Below are 20438 nucleotides of genomic sequence, written 5' to 3'. Positions count from 1 at the left end.
TATGAAAGAGATAGATCTGAATGAAGAGAAGGATGTCCACCTTTTGCACCCCTCTCCACCATGTCTCCTTGTCATTGGCAATGCAAGAATTCCTGGTCTGCAGATGTAACTATGACTATGATTTCTTCCTTTGCTAGATCCTATTATTTTGACTGTGACAGTAGCAGACATTACAATTAAATCAATTTGAGTCCCAAGAGCATTTGGGTCCTAAGGAATTTTGAAGTCTCTTTCTGCTCTTATTGATGTTGAATAATGAATGATATAATTATATCATGAATAATTAAATAGTGAATAATTATATAAAATGAGAGGCAATGTGGTGTAGTGGATAGTGAGATGGCCCCAAGAAAACCTAGGTTTAAATCCTACCTTTGATCATAATTAAGCTCTCATTGACCTCATGTAACTCTCTAAAGGTGTAAAGTGTAGATGCTGTAATAATTTACCTCGGTGGGAAGAGTTCCTCACTTAGAGTTCATTATATTTATGAAATCACATGTTCAGTGTGGTTTTTATGGGTGCGAATATGCACACATATGTATGTTTATATATACATACACGTATGTGATTCATATATGTAAAATTATAAGTCATCATATTTAATATAGCAATACAAAGATTTGGCAGTGTGGCCTAATGAAAAACCAAATGAACTTGGACAGAAAGCAAAAGGGTTTGGGTTCCTGACTTTGTTGCTTATTAACTGTATGATTTCGGGTTAGACACTTAGCCTCTCTGATTGCTAGTCCTTAATAAAATAAGGATCATATTTGTACTATCTGACTCACAGGATTTTTGTAAGGCTCAAATGAGATCATGTAAATGAAAAGGGAAAAGAACTTTGTAACCATAAAGTATTGCCTCAAATATACACTGGTACAAAAAGGGAGTAGACCTCTGATTCAGTTTGTAGAGGGAACTCCCAGGTGAGGAAAAACTCTCTACCAAGGCAGGTTAGTACTTTCTATGCAATTTGCAATCTTAGAGGGTTTCCTGGGGAATTGAGAGTTCAAGTAACTTGTCCAAAGTTACACAGTCAGTATATGTCAAAGGGATGATTTGAACCCAGGTCTTCTTCGCTTTGAGGCCAGTTCTCTTTGTTATGTTATGCAGTTTTTTAGTGCACTATTATGAATATTACTAATAATAGTTACCTAAATTCTTATATAAGCTATAAATTATGATTCTAGGTTTTAGGAAGCTGGGAATCCAAGAATTTTGTCCTCTCCTCTCTACTCCAAAACTTATTAAGTTCAGATTACCTAGACCTGGACTTAATCTCTACAAGTGACTGAATCTTCCCAGTGTCTTAGGAGAATTTAAATTTACTTACTGTTTTTTGGTGAGTAATAAAACAGGGATCTTGCCAAGCTCTCATACTCTCTCTTATCCAAAGTTCATAGGAACTTAGTTATTAGTGTTAAGGAAGGGATGAGAATGTACCTTGCCAAGATGAGAATATGGCTAAGAGCTGTTTCTGTTATTTCCCCACGGCTGCACTAGGCCCACTCACTCTGGGGTTCTTCCTTATCCCAGACCCCTCATGGGTTTATAATTAGATACCACTTCAGTTAACCTCTGGTGTATGTTTAGGTTACACATTGTTGGCTGTAGTTCTTCATTTAAAGAAAGAATAGTCTAGGATCCCAGAAACGTTAAAAAAAGCTGAAACATTCATGTGCAAATAATACTTTTAAGGGGTGTGGTTTTGCTTTCTAAAGCGCTTAGGCACTATGGCAATAGCACACTATAAGTAACTCATGGAATGCAACGGGTATTTCATCAGCTGCCAAGAGGGAAGTTCACCAGATGATTGAAATGCATTTGGTTTCTTACCCCTGATGCTGGAATCGCCGACATGGGAGGACAAGTGCACTTTCTTCTGCAGGTCTTTGAGTAGATTGTCCACTTCTTTCCCAATGCCCATCACAGTTCCATTCAGGTCTTGGAAATCATACGCTTTATTCAGTTGTTGGGCTATCTGTTCAACCTGTATTCTAGAGAAGAATATCATATTTGTTTGATTTTAACAAAGATCCTTTACATTTGTATAGCTCCCTGCAGTTGTCAAAGTACTGTATGCATTCTGTCATCAAACTTGCAATACATTTGACACCTTAGGGAGACAGGAGCTACAAAACAATTCATAGGATCAAAGATTTAGAGCTGAAAGGAGACTAAGAAATTATCTAGTCCCACCCTTTCATTGTACTGATGAGGAACCTGAGACCCAGAGTGGTGAAGCCAAATGCCCAAAGTCAGATAGTTTTTAAGTAGTAAGGATTCAAATGCAGTTCCTTAGAATTTAAATCTAGAACTCTTTCTATTATGCCCCATTGCTCTCTCTGTCATCATCTCTATGTGTCTGTCTATCCATCTAACCCATCTAATATAGCTATCTAATCTACCTACCTGTCTGTCTGTCTTTATGTCTGTTTATCTGTCTATCAACGTATGTAAAAGGTATTGGGTGTTGTAAAAGTCTCAGTGCGAAAGTTTAAGACTGCACTAAGACTTCAGGGACTTGCTCTGTATGGATATATCTTCTTAGCTAATACGAAATTTGTACCGATGGGTACAAAAGACCATGGATCTTGGGCAGGAAGGATCCTTGGAAGCCATCATTTTATAGATGAGGAACATGAAGCCCAGGCTGGCGAAATGACTTGTCCAACATCTCTTGATTGGAAGCATTAGATTTATAGTTTGAGGACTTGGGTACTAAAAACTCACTAGCTCTTTGACCTGGTACAAGTCACTTGACCTAGCTGAGCCTCAGTTTTCTCATTGTTAAAATGAGGATTATTTAAAAATATACAACCCATTTGTAAAAGGTATAGCCTTATATAAATGTTTGCTATTAGGATTATTGTGTTACCTTACTTTTTATTATTTGGTGACTGATACTTCAGTTAATGGATCATCCCGACCCTTTGTGGTCCATTCAGTCTCAGAGGCCTACTATTGAATGAATACAAAGCATGTATTAAAGACATACTGTGTGCTAAGTAATGGGGCTAGTGCACATTTGAACCACCACCAAACAACTGGCAGAAGAAAGGAGAGGAGGTCAAATGTCTATCAGTCAGCTTGGTTTCTAAGTAATAGCTCTGGAGAAAGATTAACTAGAGACAGTTCTTGTTTTATATAAGTGTACCTGTCTGCAGACCCTGAATTTGCCTGAGGATGTGGGAAGGGAGGGAGGGAGGCAGGAAGGAGGTCTATACCTGTGGAGGGAGGGGACTGGGGACAGAGAAGCTAGAGCAGGAGGAAGAATACACTGGGCCAGGCCAACCAGACATGGACACAGACAGGAAAGGACTGGTGACAAGCCAGGTGGGGATAGACACATGGTATCTGAGCTTGGACAGAGAACTGAATTGCAGGGGCAGACGTGTGGGCACGTGGCAAGGGGTACTGGAGGTCTCAAGCAAAGTCCCCAATTGGCTGCCAGTCTCTTTGCCTCAGTTCTGCTTTCACTTGGAGGGTTTTAATTTTTTTTTTGGTGGGGTGGGGGTGGGGGTATGGAGGGAGGCCAGGGAAGGACAAGCAGAGGGGCAGGAGCGAGAGAAATAGCACAGTACTCTACTGCACAGTAAAGTTAACATAGATGTTTTTTTTTCCTGGAATGTTGATTTCTTTGAAAATTCTTTAAAGTCAAATTTGCAAATTTACCTAAAGTGAGAACTGTCTTACTAATGATAAAGAAAATTCACATCTTTGTAGTACTTTTTAGGTTACAAATGCTTTCCTCACTATAAACATGTTAATGCAAGTATTGTAATATCCATTTTGTAGATGAGAAAACTGAAACCGAGAGAGACTTGCTTAAGGTCAGAGAGCTCGCACATATCAGAGGCAGGGTTTGAACCCAGATGCTGTCTTCTCAAAGACCATCACTCTGCCCACTATATAACATTTTCTCTTACAGCAAGCTTTTTGCAAAAAGGAATATTCTTTGTCAGATTCTATGTCTTCCTGACTTTTGGCTTAGAAAAATATTATTGTCATCCTGATTTCTAGTTCCTAATCTGAATCCAAGCTATTTCTTTTGGTCGCTGGAGGAATACTTTCCTTTCCTGCCTGGAGAATAGGTCTGCTCTCTTGGATCCTACTCCTTTCTTCTTTCCCACTTGCTGTAAGGCCCTTCTTGTAGGGTTTTGCCAGACCCTCTCCTTTAGATGACTGAATAGAAGTTTGTCTTTTACTACCAGTTTTTGTAGGGAGCATTTTTTTCTCTACCTCTTCTTCCCTCCCCCATTAGCTCAAAATTGCTCTGGGTTGTGTTCATCTTAGGCTACTTTTTAGGGGATGCATATAAATATACATTTAAATGTAGGGTATTCGCGTATAGGTCAATTACAATCTCCCCTCTACTCCTAGTTCCTGTTGTCTTTCATTAAAATGATTCTAAATGTCCACGTTCACATTTTAACAGGAAATCTATTTGGATCATCCTTCAATTTCTAATAACTTTTGGGAGAGGAGGATGTTTTGCTATAATAACACATTGTTTTGGTTGTGAAATTGAAGCCCCTTTAGTCTTATATGTTGAGACACACTAGCTGGACAAATTTCAAGGGGAAACAGTTCAACAAAGAGGACTAGACTTGGATTAAGAGAATCCAAGTTTGAATCCTGGCTCTGACTGAGCCAGACCCAATTAATATTGGGCCTCCATTTCCTGATCTGTAAAATGTACATGTTGGGTTAAATGGCCTTAAGGTTCTTCCCTATTTCCAAATCTTCTTATGCTGAATTTCAAGTAACCTTAGTAATATATGGATTTTTGGCAAAATTGGAAAGTTTAGAAAGACTGAATAACCTTTATTGGAGTATGGTTATAATAGCCCAAAGGCATAGTGAATGGCACACAGTAGGTGATTAATACATGCTTATCAATTTGCTATTTATATTCAGTTCAATTCAGCAAGCATTCATTTGGTGCACGCTATGTGCAAGACAATATCCTAGGTTCTGGGCATATAAAGATGAAAAAAAAAACAACCTTACAGTCTTTTCCTTAAGGAATTTACAATCTCACAGGGAGATGATATGTTTATTTTTTATTTTTATTTTTGAATTTTGCTGGGCAATGGCGTTAAGTGACTTGCCCAGGGTCACACAGTTAGTGGGTGTCAAGTGTCTGAGGCTACATTTGAACTCAGGTCCTCCTGACTCCAGGGCCGGTGCTCTATCCACTGTGCCACCTAGCTTCCCCAAGATGATATGTTTAAAAAAATAAACATGAGATGAAATATGATAAAAGAAAAGCAGTGATTATAAATGGGAAGAGGGGGAGTTCCGATAGTAGATCTATTTTGCCATCTCCATAGATGTGGTTTATTTGGATGTCAGCAAATTATATGAAAAAGGCCATCCTGCTATTTTTACGGACAAGTTGAAGCAAAGTATCAAACTCAAATAGGAAGAAGGGCCAGTATACCACACATAAAGATCCCTATGGACTGCATATTAACTTAGAAAACCACGTGTATGTATTTCTTTTTCTTTTTAAATTTTTTTTTTTTATTTAACCATCGGTCTATTAAAATAAGGGCAGCCCGGTGGTGCAATGGATAGAGTACTAGGCCTGAAGTCAGGAAGGTCTATTTGAGTTCAAATCCAGCCTCAGGCACTTACTAGCTTTGTGACCCTGGGCAAGTCACTTAACTTTGTTTGCCTCAGTTTCCCCATCTGTAAAATGATCTGGAGAAGGAAATGGCAAACCACTCCAGTATCTTTGCCAAGAAAATCCCAAATGGGATCATGAAGAGTCGGACACAGTTGAAATGACTGAACAACAATAACAACAATATTAACAACAACAACATTAAAATCTGGTAGGGACTACATTTTAATCTGTTTTGGGCCACCTTTGGAAGTGTTGTGGGCCATGTGTTTGACACTTCTGGTCTAGACTAGACATCTTTTGATGTGAATTCTGAGATCCAGTCATTTTCAGTTGTGGGGATTAGGGAAGCCTTCACGGAGGGGATAGCACCTGATTCGAAAGGAGTATGTGAACTAGCAGATATATTGAGGGAGGACAAAGCAGGAAGGACAGGAATGGGATCTCTTGTCTCCATGCCTTTGCAAAGGCTGCCCCCCATATGTGGAATTCCTCTGCCTCTTAGAAATGCTAGCTCCTTTCAAGGATCAGCTGAAATGCCACCTTCTATGAGATGCCTTTCCTGATGCTCCCAGATGTTAGAACTCCTCTCTGAAATTTGGTTGTGTTTATTTTGTATATTTCATATTTTCTTATCAGTGTATGTTTTTTCCCTTTCCTTCCTTTTCTCTCTTCTTTCTTCTCCCCCAAAGTTCTTGAGAGGAGGGTCTGTTTCCATTTTGTTTATGCTTCACCAGGACCTAGCACAGTGCCTGGTATGTCACAGGTAATAATAGTTTGTTGAATTGAATCGAATTGAGTTGCTATTATTATTCTTATCATTTCCCTGAAGCTGGTAATCTAGGTTAAAATCTAAAAAGTTCAGCTGTTAGTTAAAATGTGTTTGCATCTGGGAAAAACTTGCTTTCAAGTGGGTTAAGAAGGAGGCAAGCAGGGGCAGCTAGGTGGCACAGTGGATAGAACACTGGCTGTGGAGTCAGGAAGACCTGAGTTCAAATCTGACCTTAGCCACTTATTAACTGTGTGACTTTGGGCAAGTCACTTACCTCCGATTGCCTCAAAAAAAAAAAAAAAGAGGCAAGCAAACAGGATGACTGACTAGGTAACTCAGGCTGTTGACTGATCATTTCTCTGAAGTCAGTATAGGTATATTTCCAAATTTGGTTAAAGCCATTCAGATTAAATGCACAGTAGGAGTCCTGGTTAATAGTGAGTCTGGCTCTCTTATTTGAGCACAGTCTTACCTAACAGAGTCATGATAATCCTTGACGTTTAAGAATTCCCCAGATGAGAAAACAGGATGTTTCAAAATCCTTTCTATTTCAGACATGCTATCTTCTAGGCGTTTGATGTCTGCATTGCAGCCAGGCAGGGTCTCTCTTTTATCTTCCAAGTTTGCAGCCAACCTAATTAACCCTTGTACAGCCTCAGAGAGGGAAGAAATCTTATTGTCCCATTGATCAAAGCACAAGTGACATCGAAGACATGTGGGAAATTCCTGGGAATGACCCCGGGCACAACGATCACAGAACTGGCCCATGACACCTGTTCGGCACAGGCAGGAACCAGTTTCCTGGTCACAGATGGGCGTCTGTGTCCCTTCCTTGTTACACTTACATTCTAGAGGGAGAGGGAGAGAGAAATGAAGCAGACATTTCTTAGCTTGGGAGAAACTTGAAAATAAAATGATTCCTTGCCCAGGTTTTCACCCAACCCTCTCCACCCTTCATCCTTCCCTCCCATCAGAATCCTGCCCAGAACTATCCAATAAATATTTTAAACAAGTTTAAACTTAGTGAATAGTGCAATGGTTATTAGTATACAACATCTGTCTCCTGGTTAAAATATGAGGAAATTGGCTAATGTTTTAAATCTTGAAAGATTAGATTATTTTGAGAAGTTCTTAAGGAAGGGAATGTGTCCTCTTAGCATGGCCAAGATTGACCAGGAGGGTCAAGCCTGTGATTTCTATTAGTCTTTTGCTATCAGTGACTTCCAAAGTGCTTAGCTGCTCTAGTTCTAAGGCTTGTCTCTGTGTCTGTAACCCCACCAAGGTACCTTGGTGTCCTAGCCCTGGTTGGATAGGTTAGGCCAGGGGTGGGGAACCTGCAGCCTCGAGGTCACATGTGGCCCTCAGTGATCCCAACCCCTTACTTTGTTGTCAGAGAGTTTTCTTTCTCTAACCAGAGAATCATTGTCAGCCATTTATGTTTCAGAACTATACTTCCAAAGGTAGAATTACTATGAACTTTGGCCTTTAAATCTATGCAATCAGAATATGAGCCTGTCCTGTTTCACTATCAATTAACATTTATTAAGTACCTACTAGGTACCAGCCACTGTGCTAAGGACTGAGGATACAAAGGAGGCAAAAGACAGTCTCTGCCCTCATAGAGTTTACAATCTAATGGGAGAAATAACATGCAAACAAATATTTACAAAGCAAGCTACATATAGGATAAATAGAAAATAATTAATACGGGAAGGCACTAGAATTAAGAGGGGTTGGGGAAGGTTTCTTGTAGAATCCTTTACTCATTAAATTGGTACGTAATATCCATTATTTCATTTGGTCCTCATAACAACCTAGTAAAATAAGTACTACAGACATCACTCTTATTTTACAGATGAGGAAACAGGGTGAGAGAAGTTAAATAATTTGCCCAGAGTTACTGCTGTGTGAGGCAGGATGCCAACTCAGACCTTCCTAAACTCCAATTCCAGGACTTCAGCCACTAAACTATATATGCTGTCACTCTCTCCTTGGAGTTACAGTAAGGATCAAGAAGTAATAAACATAACTGATTTTCAGAGTAAAAATAATGGCAAATGCTAATGAGGGACTGATGAACTAATTAGGCTCCCCAAGCAGACGCCATCTGTCCAGTGCTTTCTGTTCTGATCCACAGGACTCCTCAAGACCCCTTAGGTGTCAGGAGTATGTTATTTTCAGCAGCTTGTGGCAAATTCTGCTTTCTTACAATGACCCTTATCTTTAGCAACTCCATTCAAGATGCAGGCCATTTTGTTAATTGAGTCTCTATTAGTCACATCTCTAACCACAGTTATTCTCCTGTTGCTCAGGGCCACAGTTTTGCAATTTCTCCTCCATTGCCTCAGTATAAGAGATGAAAATCATTTTATTAGTACAATGAAAGTCTCTTGTCATTGAAATGCAAGAGTTGCACACTCTAAGGGACACCATAAACCAGATTTTCCAGATATCCTAACAATTCCTGGGTTTTAAATGAGCATTTCCATTTTAAAACTAAGGGAGTAGTTTACACACTGGAAGAATTATTGAGAACCCAAAGCTGTAAATAGAGTGCAACTGGGAAACATTTGTGTTAAGAGCTCATCAGAAGACACATGAGAACATTCTCATGATATGCAGAAAAAGCCTCCCTAGGTCCCCTGACTGCCAAAATGACACATGTCATTGATAGCCTTATCAAGTGGCTAATTCTTTACCTTCTTTAGATTCTGGATTAGTTTTGTTTGGGAGTTGACTAAGAGAAATCTATCTCCCAGACTCCAGCCAGGATACAAGTATGATAGTTAGAGGACACAGAGTCTTGGGAGCTTTCCTACCCTGCTGATGGCCCCTGATTCTCTTCCCAGAGAACCCCTTCCCCCCAACTCACAGTGAAGTTAACATTCATTCTCGGTATTCTTAAAACAACAGGAAATCCATGCAAAGGCATATTTGCATTGCCCTCAAGGGTCTGGTCCATTGTGATCAATCTATCTTCTTTCGGTCTCCTTTGAGAATTCAAATTTATTCTTAAGGTTATAAAAAGAATATTTTCAGAAGTAAGACCAAACCACATGACATTGTTAATTAAGTCCACACTGTTAAAACCACTCATCAAATAGTCATATAAAACAAGATATCTTTTGAATTGTATCCTCATCAGGGCAAACTTGTTTTTTTAAGACAAAAAATAACTAACCACATAGTTTTTTAGAGTAACTGCCAATACTTACCAATGCATTGCACCTGGGGATCTCCATAGTAATTTTCCTCACATTTGTTGCAATGTTTTCCACCATATCCCAATTTACAAGGGCACTGGCCTGTAAACTGTAAAAACAGTCATGGGTGAGGAATTGATGAGTATGTTATGATACAAGAAGAACTAATTCTAACAAAAATCATTTTTTCCCTCTCCTGTGATTTGGCCTATACAGCTGTGTAAAGACAGAGGAGGGGTGGTTCCCATGGCTTAGAGCAAGCAAAGGAAAAGAAACAAGGAGGGGAGGATGGTGCAGACGTGCTCTGGCTTCCCCATCTGTGATATACCGTCTGCTCCCAGCTGCTAAGGGACAGGTGGTTCCCAACTGAGAGACATACACAGATGCAAATGAAAACAAAACAGATAAAGGGAAGTGGGACAGATTCTTTTCTTATATAATTATGGGAGTTTCCCCATAAGGATAACAGATTCCAAGGATCTGGTGGAACACTCAATGTCTCATTTGGTAGAAAATTTTATACACTCAATTTGCAGTTTCTAGAAATTAGCCTGGGAATATTTTATTTAAAATGCAGCAGTTTTATATTTGCTACAAGGGTTTTGCTTTGCTCTTTTCCCCTTTTTCCAATGGGGGAGGTGGGAGGGGAAAAACAGATTTATTTTTAATTAAAAAAGTTAAATAAAATATTTAAATGCAGCAGTTTTGTTTGCAAATCCACATAGGATAAAGACAATAAATGGGGTTAGAAATGGACTTTCTTGTCACCACACAGATAGAATTCTGTACCTTATTTCTGAATGCAGTGGAGGGAAATGAAAATTCTCTCTCTCTCTCTCTCTCTCTCTCTCTCTCTCTCTCTCTCACACACACACACACACACACACTCACACTCACATATGTATATACACCCAAAGAAAAAAGGGAGAAAAAGTCATTATGATCAGATCTTTCAGAATCTTAGGATTAGATAGTACCTTAGTGGTCACCTACTCAAACTTCCTACCCAATATGAAAATTCTTTCTGGAGTGACTTTCCTAAACAATTGACTTTGGACTATATTCTTGCCAACAATTTCAATAATTGGTACAAGAAGGAAAACAGTTCATATGATTATCCAACCATTATTCCACCACAAGATTTCATCTAGTAACAAAACAAGAAGAAAGCTTTCATTACTAAAGCATTTTTGGTAGCATGGTAAGATCCTGAAGAATTTTTTGAATTATTGAAAAAAGAATAATTATATTTAGGGTAGTTTTAGTGTTAAGTATATGTTATTATATTCTTATTCTATAAAGAAGACAGCTAATCTGTTTAGTGAATAGAGGGCCTGGAGTCAGGAAGACCTGAGTTCAAATTCAGCCTCAGATGTTTATAAGCTGTGTGACCTTGGGAAAGTTATTTAACCTCTTTCTCCCTCCATTTCCTCATATGTAAAATGGGGGCAATAACATCTATCTCCTAGGGAAGATCAAATGAGATAAAAATTGTAAAGTGTTTAGCACAATGTCTGGCATTATATAAGTTTTTGTTATCATCCTTATTATTAGTGTATTATTATAATTTAAGATAATAGTCTGAATTTGACAGTTTAGTTATCTATCAATTAATTCTTTTATATTTGTCACCTTTCCATTTTCATTGCCACCATTCTCATTCAATATTTTATTACCTATCATCTATACTTTTTAAATAGCCTAATTGATTTCTCTTCCTCTTCTATTATTTCTTCATATTGACTGATTCTATATTAATATCACTGCTTCCAGATTAAGCTATGTAAAACACAGCTATGATTATGATACTTCTACTATGAAACCTTTCACGGGTCTCTATTGGCTACCAAGTAAAATAAAAATACCTCAATTTGGTCCGTAGGGCCTTTCATGCTTTTGTCCCCATTACCTTTCCAGTTTTGTTTTCTTCTATTCTCCTAGAGGTACCTGATATTCCAGTCAGAATGGGATCTTTTCTCTGAAAATGGCCCTTGACTTTCTGCTTCTCCATCTTTGCTCATGCTGTTTTATTTGCTGGGAATGGTTTTCATCACCATCTCCAACTATCCAAATTCTACCCATCCTTCAAGGCCCAATTTAGAATGTTATCTCTTTCCTGAAACTGTCTTGGTTCTCATATCCAGATGTACTTTCTTCTTCCTCCAATTTTCCACAGACTCTTTACTTCTTGTGTGATGCCTGTCTGCCTTCTGTTATCCTTGATAAGAGGGACTATAAGTTTCCAGATGGGAGGCATTTGGTCTTCCTTGTCTTTGTAGACTGTCTACTAGCATCCCACCCAACAGAGCATCCAGTCCAATAAGCAAGTGTTGAATCATTGAACCAGATAATTCAGTAAACTCATTTCCCAACTAATTTAGCTAAGTGAAACATCAGTTGAAACAACTTTCATGTCATTATAAAAAATTGTGTAAACACTGTAAAAGGAGATAAACTCATTTTTCCTTTCAGATCCTTGAATAAACAGGAAAAAGAAAGTAAAGTCTGTTAGCTGTATGCGGCAGCTAGGTGATAACAGTGGGTAGAGTGCTAGATTCAAGAAGACCTGAATTCAAATCCAACCTTAGATATTAGCTGTGTGACCCTTGCTAAGATACTTAACCTTTGCTTGCTTCATTTTTCTCACATATAAAGTGGGGATAATAATAACACCTTCTTCCCAAGGTTGCTGTGAGCAGTAAACGAGATACTATTTATAAAGTGCTTTGCAAATCTTCAAGTGCCATATTAGCATTGTTATAATTATAAAACCCAATAATATTACATTTCTTTAATTGATGGTATTCACATTAGCTAATTTTTCTTCTTTTAAAAATCAAATTTTATATATAAAGTTTTAAAATGTGTTATTTGTACAATCAGTTTTATGTGATTGTTATTGAAGAAAAATATCCAGATTCTATAAATATGTTGTTCAATAAAACATAAAATCTCTTGTTTTTGGTAATGGTGATTGTATCACAGATGTGTGTGTGTGTGTGTGTGTGTGTGTGTGTGTATGTCCTCCAAATAGCCATAATTTACCAACTAAATTGAACATAGTTTTTCTCCCAATGGCTACATATGCCTCAACTGAAATTAGTTTTGGCAAATAAAATAATCATCAGTTAGACTGCAAGCTCTTTGAGGGCAGAGCTTCTTGAATTAACTAAACTTTGACTCTTTCCCTCTAGTTTTGCACACAGTAGGCACACAGTAAATTTTTTTTGGTATTCTTTCATTCAGTTTTTTAAAATATAACTATAGAATGAATTTGAAAAATGTCCAAATAAGCCATTGCCTTAAAATGTTTAGCGTGCATCTTCCAAAAATGAAATCTTTAGGGAATTAGGTCATACAACAAGTAGGCATATTGGTTAAACTGGCAATGCTAAGGCAATATTTATTCAATATTAAAAGAAATTAAGAACATCAGACTTGGTGGCACCAATACGAGATGAGTTCATACCTTATAGGCAGGAATGCACCCAAAGTTCATTCCTGCACTCTTTCATAAGCTTTGGCCTTTGAGTAAATATATAGCTACTCTGTAGGAGGTCTCTCTCTCTCTCTCTCTCTCTCTCTCTCTCTCTCTCTCTCTTTCTCTCTCTCTCAAGAGTGTGTGTGTGTGTGTGTGTGTGCGCAATTGGATAAATGGTTGCTAGTTTGCCTGTAAAAAAAATGGGGAGGGAACAGACAAGAAGACTCCATCACACTATTAAAAGATAGGTAACATATATCAATATGTTAAAAAATGAGGGAAACCTTGAGAGCCTATAATATAATCATCATCAACATAAATTGATAGTAATTTTTTAAGGCTTGTTCCAAGGAGTGGGAGTAGAAATGGGATATATAAAATTCTTATCTAAGGTATGTTAAAGGAGTCTTTGTATGGGGCGTTGTAACTGAAAGAAACATGAGGGTGCTTAAAAGGCCAGGCAGACCAAGAGCAGAGAGAAAAGCAAGACACTCACATCCAAAAGTAGGAAATGTCTATGATGCAACATCTCCTAATGTTGAAATTAAAGTATAGTTAATTTTTCATAAGATCAAAGACAGAACTGGAAGCCCTTTAAATGCCACTTGGTCATAGGGTTATAGCTAAAGAGCTGGAAGACTTAGATTCTCTCATCTATTCCACCTCCCTAATTTTTACAGATGTGGAAACTAAGGTCCAGACATTAAGTGGTATATCTAAGGTCACACAGATAGTGACAGAGCCAGAATTTGAACCCAGATCTGAGATCCAGAGCTAGAAGGGACCCCAGATGTCATCTGGTCAACACTCTCATTCTGCCGATGAGGAAGCCAAGTCCACATGTTAAGTGACTGCTCAAAGTCACACAGGTAGTGATCGAGAAACGATTCAAACTTCTAACACCAAATCCAATGTTTTCCCCTTGTTGCCTCCCCTTTGTAACCTCTTGCCTACTTTATAAATAAGACAGAGTGTAGATACATTCTATTCTACTTCCACCTTTTCTCTCCATGTAGTCAACACTATGTGTGACCTAACAAAAATGATAAAGGGCCACCTACCTTCTCTTTCATCTTTCGATGCCAATTACTTCCTGTAAGGATATCAATTCTAGTTTATAGAATTATGAAATCACAAAATCTTAGCATTACAAAGGACCTTTGAGGACCTCATCTAACTCAACCTTCTACTCAATGCAGGAATTCCTTCCATGACATCATGAAACATGGTCATCTATCCTCTGCTTGAATATTTTTAGTGATAGGTTCCAATCTCTCTAACATCCTTAGATGTTAGAAAGCTCCTTATTTTGTTGAACCCAAATCTCAGTTCATTAATACTCATTCTATCAGTGCAACACAATGTCTTCACCATCCTCTTCTTTACAGTCCTTCTAATATTTGAAGACAGCTATTATAACTTTCTAATTTAGCCTTCCCTTTTCTAGGCTAAATACTCCCGATTTGTTCGTATGATCTGATTTTGTGTATCCTTGACATCTCATGATCCTTTGGATGAACCTTACTTTGTCAACAATCCTTTTAAAATATGCTGTCTTCTTAAAAGTGAGCACAAGATTCCATATATGGTTTAACCAGAGAAGTGTACAGTGTGATAATTACTTCCATAACCTGGATACTATACTTCTATTAATGTAGTCTAAGGATGTATTACCTTGCCAGCAGCTGTCTTACACTCTCATTTCATATTAAGGCAGAGATCAACTAAAACTCTTGCATGTTTTTCACATAAACTGCTGCCAAACTACATCTATGCCATTATTATGCAACTGATTTTTTTGAAACCAAATGCATAATTTCACAATTATTCCTGCAAAACTTCATCTTGCTGCTTTAGGCTCCTATGGCAACTTGGCAAAATCAGTTTGAACCATAACTTTGCCATCTATCCAATGATCTATTGTTTTGTGTCATCTGCAAATCCAACCAGCATTTCTTTCCCTTTTTTTAAAATCAAATTTATTGATACAACTATTGAGGAAGGTTAAAATATTCAGAATCCTGAGCATACAATTTGAGAACTTTTTTTCCAGGTTGACTTGGAGATATTAACCAATATTTTTTCACTATGGCTATTTAAATAGCTTTGAATTCAGTTATCTGCCATATTACTCTACTGAATTCTGAGGACATTTATTCCCTAAATGCAGAGGGCAGAAAATCTTTGGCAGTGGCACAGATTAAAAGATCAAGATGCCAAGTTAAATTTTATGAAGGGGTGCTCTCTCTAGGCACTCCCCTCAAAAATCCTTGCTATGTGCCACCAGGCCCTTCCTTTCACAGATTCCCATGGAATCCATGGAATCTCATGGAATCCCAAGGATGCAATATCAACAGCATGCCAATTCCTTCCAGTTTTCAGTATCCAGGAGTCAGGTATTTACATTAAGTCTCAGGGTCAAATTTCCAACTATTCTGATTCCACTACTATAAATTATTCAAAGGTTGAGTACCTGCAGTACTTCTCTAGTCAGGTATTCAACCTTTGAATAGTTTGCTGGATAATCAGACATCTTATGCTGTAACTGTAGGTAAGCTATACCTTAGTCTAAAGCCTTAATGCTTAAATCATATTATGTAGGGTTCAATAATCCCAGTTTTATCTTGATTCTCCTTGGACTCAGATCATTAAGTCCTGATTATGACACTCTCTTAGTGTCTTGCTATTTCTAATTGCTCCCACTGGGTTACACTACCATATTTATTTCAGTAACTGCTAAGAGATATAGGTGATCCTTTGAAAAAGGTTTCCTTAGGCAAAAGCCAAAACACATTATACTATTTAAAAAAACTCAACTTTTTTTCCCCCTAAATAGATCATGCCAGTCATATATTCTTTTTTTTTTCTTTCAAGGTTTAATACTCTATTGAATGGGCACTGAAAATCACTCACATACTTTAGTATAATTGAGTGTGCAATGAAATAATGCAACTTTGTAGAACAGTCACTGGCTTGTATTTCCCAGGGATGCTTGGTGGTAAACAGTTAATTCTTCAATGTTTCAAGGGTTCTTTCACTTCTGTTATTGGGTACTTCCCCTTCTGACACACCATAATCCTTCTACAATGTCAGAGATAATACAATCATAGCCTTATAGTAGGAAGGGATATTAGATGCTATCAAATCCAACCCCCTTATTTAATAGATGAGGAATTGAGGCCCAGAGAGATTAAACAACTGGCCCGGGGTCACCCAGCTAGTAAGTGACTGGGATGGTATTTGAATGGATATTCCCGACCTTCAGTTCATTTGGCTTTTCATAACAACATGCCTTTCAGAGGGTCTTCCAGTGTTGCTGTGATCAAAAAATTCTGTCTTGATTTGGTAATGAGCCTCTCTGAAATTAGAGTACTAGTTTTCTGATGAAAGACACATAGCCTGTCTTTGGGCTTATATTTAACCCTTATAGTAAAGAGTCCTGATTTTATTAATAAGTAGTTTGTCTAGCCTAAGGGAATGACATTTTGATTTAAATAAAAAATAAGATTATAAATCTGATGTGCTAGTCTATAGCCAAAGGCCCCAAGTTTGTTGCCATATGTGGTTTATTCTACTTCAAGGTCTTCCTATGGTAACATTTATCAGGTAATGAAAGGAAAATCATCTCTGTTGCTACATTTCATGTTTACTTTCCAGAAGTGGACTGACTCCAGACAAAAGTATGCAGTTGGCAGATTTTGTTTCCCCCTAGTCCCTTCTTCCCCCTCTTTTTTCTCTTCTAGCCTAGTCCCAGCATGAAGAAAACATTGTTAAGAAGTGATTATTAACAAAAGCAAAAAAGCAAAAAGCATTTAATATGATTTGGACCAGAGAGTGCTCTTATTGTGTTTCACCATCAAAGCTAACACACCGTGCACCATTAAAAAAAGGGATCTTGCCTGGTTACAATGAGTATTATGAGAACGTTGGGGGTCACATTCACAGAACTGACATCCTCTACCAGGGACCAGATTCCAGTACCCTTTGGCACATTGGTCACAGGCCAAACCTATGACATTTGGCAAGCAAGGACATGATCCTGTTGTTGGGTCACATAGGCATGCTCCATCACCCATTGGACAGGTAGTATGGTTCACCCCAGAAGGATTGCAGTCACATTCTAGGAAAATAAAGACAATTATAACCTTAGATAAAACAAACAAACTTGTTAGTTATTAACAGTATGAAACAATTGCAACTTGGAATGGGTAGTGCCCTTTTTCCAAAGAGCTCAGAACCACTTTTTCTTTGGGATGTGATTTCCCATAGTCTGAATATGTTCTAACTCAAACATAAAAGGACACACCAAAAATCTCTTTCTATAATTAGGAAGGAAGGTGCTAATTTTTTGCCAAGTATGTTAATTTTTTGAGCCCACTGAATTCCATCTGATTGCTCTGAAATAGAGAGTTACTCATTCCAACTTCAATTTTTCTAAAGTTTTCATACTTCCCCCAAAAGTGAACAATTTATTGTTTTAGGAATAGGCTATAGTCTTCCACTAAATCTGTTAGGAAAATTTTCATTAATGACATTGATATATTAACCACCAAAAGTGAAACTCAGGAATATTATAGAAGAAATGCCTATGACTACAACTTGTGTAATGACACTTCACCCAGTCTTTCTTTTTCAATTAATTATTAAATCAAAATGTTAAGTTAAATTAATGTTATTTCATGAATCCTTAGCAATATTAATGCTACTAAAAAAAAGCTCCCAAAGAACATTGCTTACAACTTGCTTTATAAAAGGCAACTAGGTGACATAGAGGATTGAGCTGGTTGGACTTGGAGTCAAGAAGATCTGAGTTTGAATCCTGCCTCAGACACTTACAAGCTGTGTGACCTTAGGCATTTTATTTAATCACAGCCAGCCTCAGTTTCCCCATGTGAAAAATGAGGATAATAATAGCACTTTTCTTATAGTTTTGTGTGAGGATCAAGTGAGGTTTTATGTGTGGTGCAAATCTTAAAGCTCTACATATATGTTAATTATTATTATGCCGGGTTCTAGTTCAAGAGAGCGTCTGTGTTCTGCCATGAAAATGACAAGCTGTGATTTTGTGACCATATTTACACCACCAACTTACTTCTGCAATTTTGTGTGAGTGCTGATCCAAAGTAACCTGGTTTACAGAACTGGCAGTTGGGCCCATGAGTGTTATGTAAACATTTAAGGCATTCTCCTGTCACCCCGTTGCATGATTCTGAATCTGTTCTATCTATATTGTTATTGCAGGCACATGGTAGACAAAGGTCTCCTGATATTCTTGGATTTCCATAAAAACCAGTCGAGCATTCATCACATTTAATACCTATGAAAAAGGAAAAGATTGAAAGAAAAGAGAATGGAGTGGTTAGAAGTATAGAAAATAACTTAAAAATTGAATAGGAAAGTGAAAGAGCTCCCTTAGGTATTATAAAAAGCATCTGCACATTAGAGTAAACAAGGAAAAAATGTTTCGACATAAAATATAAATCCATCTGCATTTACTCTGTAGTCCCTAAACATATTTGCAAACATGTTAAAATACTTAATAGTTATTTAGAACAAAAATTCCTTGGAGGAAAATGCCTTCTCCAAGGCTTGTTTCCTGTAACATTGGAAATTCAGGGATAAGACTGAAGCATTTGCCAGGGTATGACTTTGATAACAGATGGAGAAATTGCTATCCAACTCCGTCCCGATAGAATATTTTGATGCAACTGTGATTTTATTGGCCTGGGCACTCCCTCCATTGACACAGATCATAATGCTTTGCTCCTCACGCGCTAGTCCTTCTCTATGTTGGCCTATTAAGCTTCCACAGAGCACAGAGGTGTCAAACTCATTCGTGGGGGGCCAGACATGTGCAGCCAAAAGAACTACTTTGGTGTGCTCAGAACCAGATTAAAATGTAACTGGGAAATGTTCAACAAGATAAGTAAAACTATAATAAGATATAGATAATGAGAATTTGTGGTTTTCTAAGTTAATATGTGGCCTATAGGGATTTTTTATCTGAGTTTGACACCACTACTGCAATACGGTACAATGGACAGATTGTTGAACTTGAAGAGAGAAAATGCTACAAATCATACCTCTGATACTTAATGGGATCTGTAACTATGTGCAACTTATTTAAACTTTCTGAGCCTCAGATTTCTTATTTGTAAAATTTGAGTAATAATACCTGTGGTATATACCTAATGGGGTTGTGAGACTCATATGAATTAATATGTGGATAATATTTGCAAACCTCAATACCTTGTATCAATGCTATCACTCTAGCTATCGATATATTATTTCTCATTTTCACTAATACAATCAATTTGCTTCTTTTTTAAAAACTCATTTAAGATTCTTTAATGATCTCATAATGATTCTGATGCACAAATTATGATTGATAAAATGCTGCAGCCTGATTTACCCACTTGACATCTTTCAATTGCTCTTTGGGCTATTTGTAATTTGGATCCCTCTCAGAATACTGTTCTCTAGGATTTGCAGCCAGGTAGCATTGTTGGGCTCTTGTCAGGCTCTTAACTAGTTGTCTATGTACAGCCAGACTTTGAACTTGTCAGAGCAAAGATTATTTATGAATTCATACTTGAAAAACAAAGTGGTTGAAGAATGCATATTGCCCAGGTTATGATGTTAAGCTTAGTATGTAGTCTGCAGAATTATTTAATCTGTATTATGTCTATTGGGTAGATGCTTCAGACAAACAATGATATTAACCCAAAACCAAATAGGAAGAAAGGTCAGATTAAATTTAATCATATTTGGAAAACTGTTCCCTGCTTTAAATGATCCCAGTCTGTTTACTGCCATAAAAGGTCATTTACCATTACCAATACTAATATTCTCCTGGTAATTTGCATATGGCTGTGAATAACCACAAGCTCAGAAGAGACTAAGATAAATCCAAAGAACAATGGAAAGATTGTGGCAGGTGAAAATAAGTTGTAGTCTGATGACTTATATGTGAGCATCAGCATAAAACATATTATTGAAAAATTTGAGCAGAAAAGGAGATGGATTAGTCATGTAGCAAGAATGGAAGACCATTAGATGGGCAGTCTGAAGAATACATTGATATACCTCTGCTACTAAAAAGAACAATCATGAAATATACATATTCTTTCTAGATGCTGTATGGGAAAACATGTGTAAAATTACATAAGATAACAGACAGAGAAGGATTTCAATCTATGTCACATAAAGAGGTACTCACACAAATGAAGTAACAACACAAATTGACTTTATTTGACTCAAATATAGTTTAGTTAGTTTTCTGTCTTTTGGTGCATATTAGCTATAGAACTATTACACTGGAGGAAGATGCATTTCCCTTAATTAATT

The 20438-nt window shown here is 37.4% G+C and overlaps 1 protein-coding gene across 6 annotated transcripts in view; it reads right to left on the bottom strand.

Annotated features, from left to right (window-relative positions):
• The window catches only part of LAMB4 (laminin subunit beta 4), a 155658-nt gene that overhangs the window by 39380 nt on the left and 95840 nt on the right, over positions 1-20438 (bottom strand). For all 6 annotated transcript variants that reach the window (XM_027838868.1, XM_027838867.1, XM_027838872.1 and 3 more), the window contains 5 exons: positions 18184-18408; positions 16991-17211; positions 9623-9719; positions 6880-7255; positions 1840-2000 (listed from right to left, as the gene is read on the bottom strand). In XM_027838868.1, the coding sequence (XP_027694669.1) occupies positions 1840-2000; positions 6880-7255; positions 9623-9719; positions 16991-17211; positions 18184-18408 (1080 nt within the window). The remainder of the gene's footprint in view (positions 1-1839; positions 2001-6879; positions 7256-9622; positions 9720-16990; positions 17212-18183; positions 18409-20438) is intronic.

Source organism: Vombatus ursinus, unplaced genomic scaffold (genome assembly GCF_900497805.2).
Source record: "Vombatus ursinus unplaced genomic scaffold, bare-nosed wombat genome assembly UNPS02014830.1, whole genome shotgun sequence".
Lineage (NCBI taxonomy): Eukaryota > Metazoa > Chordata > Mammalia > Diprotodontia > Vombatidae > Vombatus > Vombatus ursinus.
Note: the sequence above shows the minus strand (reverse complement) of the source record. Positions and strands in the feature narration are given on the sequence as shown.